Source organism: Ananas comosus, unplaced genomic scaffold (genome assembly GCF_001540865.1).
Source record: "Ananas comosus cultivar F153 unplaced genomic scaffold, ASM154086v1, whole genome shotgun sequence".
NCBI classification, from domain to species: domain Eukaryota; kingdom Viridiplantae; phylum Streptophyta; class Magnoliopsida; order Poales; family Bromeliaceae; genus Ananas; species Ananas comosus.
In genome coordinates, this window is record NW_017893596.1 from 8,276 (window position 1) to 12,066 (window position 3,791).

A 3,791-nucleotide genomic window follows, 5' to 3' on the forward strand; every position below is an offset into this window, starting at 1 on the left:
ATCGAGACCGGAGGTGAATGTTTTCACTCGCGATCCGAGCTCTCTCTCTCTCTCTCTTTTTCCCTCCCTTGTTTTTACTCATGCTCTGGCAACATTAACCCTTCTTAGGGGCTTAAGTGCAGAAAAATAAAAAAAAAAGCTGCGATTTTTTATGGGTGGTTAAAGTTTTAAATATCGTCGTGAGATTAGATAGAATCCATTTAGTTTTATTTTTAATTATTATTATTATTAGTTGTTTCTATTATTTGTATTAATTATTTTATTATAGCATTCATTTAACTCTCAATGAGCAGTAGAGGGAGATGAGAGATGAGAGGGAGAGGAGAGGTGGGCGGAATGAAGGCTGCGTGGAACAAATGAGCTTAAACAAAAAGGTGTGATTTTTTGCAAAGCCAAGATGTAATAAAAAAGGAATAAGAAAGGTAAAAAAACTCCTAGTCGGAGAAAGAAGCCTTTATTCCTTTCTGGCTGCCCCCAATGCCCCTAATTACTCTGCTTCGGAAAAAGGTGGAGAATTGGTTTAAAGCGGCCCCCCTTCCCCCACCCCCCCCCGCTCACCCCCCCCACCTCAACACCACCGCATCATTGCCTTGAGCGAAGCAGCAGCAGCCACGCAGCAGCAGCAGCAGGCATAGAGAGCTAATATAAAACAGAGTCAAACCCAGAGAGCAGACACAGAGAGAGAGAGAGAGAGAAAACAGAGATAAAAAGCTGCTCTTTTATGCGAAAACAAATGCTTGTTTCGAAGCACAAAGAGACCTCTCTCTCCTCCAAGTCCCATCGTGCTCACGTTAACGCACTCGCCCGCCTCCGCGGCGAAGCTGCTTTTCGGATGTCCCTCGTCCCCTCCCCCCTCCCCGCCTCTATAACTCGATCGCCGATCCTTCCCCCCTCCCCAACCCAACTCAACCCATCTCGTCCCCTTCCTCAAACCACCCTCTCCCTCTCCCACCCCCGCGAAGCGACCCCTCGCCATGGCCACGAAGAAGGGGGGAAGCTTCCGCGTTGGGGACCGCATCGGGAGACTCGCCATGCTCCTCTCCGTTGCAATGAACTTGGTCCTCCTCTTCCGCCTACATAAAGGCGGGATCTTTGCCGACGAGGCGCCATTGCAGCGCCGCCCCGAGGAGCTCGCCCTTCGGACCTGCCCCGTCGAAATGGAAGCGGAGCGACGTGAGGGGACGGAGAAGCTCCCCCCACCACCCCGTTCCGTTGCCGAGAACGCCGTCATCAACCTCGACCAGTGAGTAATCTCCCCTTCCCCTGTTCCTTTCTCGTTTCAAAATCCGCGTTCCTGCATCGGATCCCGTCACCGGAGGTGACGGGGGCGACCTCCGGTGCGAAATGATTACCAAAAACGCCATCTTTTTCATATGGTTTATTGCCGCGTCAATGGCACTGGCCCACTCACACTATTCCTAACGACTACATATTGTCGCAGCACCTCGTTCAATTCGTACTTTTGTTGCACATGTATACGTTGTATATGCGTATGCATGCGTATGCGTATGCGTTTGCGTATGTTGTGTGTGTGTATGCAAGCTGTGTTGTATAAGAACTCGCCGGAATGATTGAGTCGTGATCCGTGCAGCGGCGATCCGACGGTGTTCGAGTCGTTCTGGAAGCAGACGGGGGAGAAGGGGACGGTCGTGATCCCCGGCTGGCGGACGATGAGCTACTTCTCCGACGCCGCCGCCCTGTGCTGGTTCCTGGAGCCCGAATTCGCCGCCGAGGTCCGCCGCCTCCACCGCCTCGTCGGCAACGCAGTATCGGGCGACGGCCGCCACGTCGTCGTCGGCACGGGCTCCACGCAGCTCTTCCAGGCCGCGCTCTACGCCCTCTCCGAAGGCGGCGACGCCCGCGACCCGCCGGCCAGCGTCGTGTCCGCGGCGCCATACTATTCGGTACAAATACCAAATTGTTATACCATCAATTCGCGCTACAACATATATTCTGTGGGTGGTGGTGGTGTGTTATCTCATATTTAATTTGTATAGCGATGGGTAATAGTTTCTTCATCAATTTGGTTTGAGCATGTCACCATCGTATTATTCCTTGTGAATAATACTAGAGATATGCATTATGTTATGTAGAGACCATGATAGTAGTGGTCCTTTCGAGTCCTAAGACATGTATCTTACAACTTTTAAATTATTCCTCCTTATTTAATTCGTGTGATGAGTTGGGACTTAGTTTTAGATCGGGGCTATTATTGCTCTTAAATTAAACTTAGTTTTCAATAGTATATATATATATATATAGATATAAAATTACTGTTTTTCCTGTTGCTGCATGATGCGTATGTTGCTGAGGGTAACACAACAGCATGGCACTGCTAATCTTTGCCTCCTAATCCTGCTAAGATACATGTGATTTGTTGTTGCGTTCATGTGCGACGATTAGTTTAAATTGAAATGGATAAAAACTGTGATTTTTACATATCATTTTTTTAGCAGTACTTGCGTACTATTTGTTTGTCGGATTTAGTGCTAGATTGGTTTTGCCTACGGTTACATGAATTGCGTAATGTTGTGCTTTGTATGCTTTTTTTTTTCTTTTTTTTTTTTATGATGTTTCAGTCGTATCCTGCGGTGACGGATTACCTCCGGTCGGGGCTGTTCCGGTGGGCCGGGGACGCGCACGCCTTCAAGGGGGAGTCGTACATCGAGCTCGTCTGTTCCCCCAACAACCCCGACGGTTCGATCAGGGAGGCCGTGCTGAGTTCTGAGGCCGGTAAGACGATCCACGACTTGGCCTATTACTGGCCTCAGTACACCCCCATAACCGATCGCGCCGACCACGAGATCATGCTCTTCACCGTCTCGAAGAGCACCGGCCATGCTGGGACAAGAATAGGGTAAGAGTCAAGTCTCTCTCTCTCTATATATATATACACACACACACACACCTGTGTAAACATGCGAAACTGCGCTTAATGTGAATCGAAATATCGGTAGGTGGGCTCTCGTAAAGGACCGCGAAGTTGCTCGAAAGATGGTCAAATTCATCGAGCTCAACACTATCGGGGTGTCCAAGGACTCGCAGCTGCGCGCAGCAAAGCTCCTGAAAGTAGTCTCTGACGGCTACGAGCTTGAGAGGGCCGACGAACACACGGATAGGCTTTTCGACTTCGGGCGGAGGATTATGGCCGCCCGTTGGGAGAGGCTGCGCGAAGTCGTCAAGGCCTCGGGCATTTTTAGCTTGCCCGAGTTCCCGGATGGCTTCTGCGAGTTCACCAAAGAAAGAACCGGAATCTATCCCGGTATGTATGTAAACTTCTGTTCAGTTTCTAACTCTTTCATCATTCTATACCTCATAACCAGCATATCTTCCCCTCTAAATGAAGGCTAAAATGTGTATTAACACCCCAGGAAGAATCTTAAGAGGCCATTTAGTTCCGACGAAATTTTCTGAAATCAGGCAGTAAAATATCTTGGCCTTGAGAGGAATTTTATTGGTTTTAACTTGGATTTCGGAGATATGCGTATTCGGCTAAATTTCCTACAAACAATGTATGGATTTGGGGCACTTTTCTTTGTCACCTGGTGTTTGTTCGTTCTTTTCCTCTTCTTTCATTCTGCGCAGCTTTCGCATGGCTCAAATCGGAGAAAGCCGAGATTGAAGACCTGGAGAGCTATCTCAGGAGCCAAAAGATACTAACTCGGAGCGGCAAACACTTCGGGGCGGGATCGAATTACGTCCGAGTTAGTATGCTGGATAGGGACGAAACCTNGGGGGGTGGTTCTTTTGTATTCTTGGGTTGTTTCCTCGTTTGGGACTATAAATTATAA

The 3,791-nt window shown here is 48.8% G+C and overlaps 1 protein-coding gene across 1 annotated transcript; it reads left to right on the forward strand.

Annotated features, from left to right (window-relative positions):
- Positions 1–856: 856 nt before the first annotated feature.
- Positions 857–3,791, forward strand: LOC109706402 (L-tryptophan--pyruvate aminotransferase 1-like). The gene is made up of 5 exons (XM_020227210.1): positions 857–1,243; positions 1,592–1,904; positions 2,580–2,857; positions 2,958–3,262; positions 3,586–3,791. Exons 1-5 carry the CDS (start codon positions 975–977, stop codon positions 3,789–3,791), a joined length of 1,371 nt encoding a protein of 456 aa, XP_020082799.1. The 5' UTR covers positions 857–974.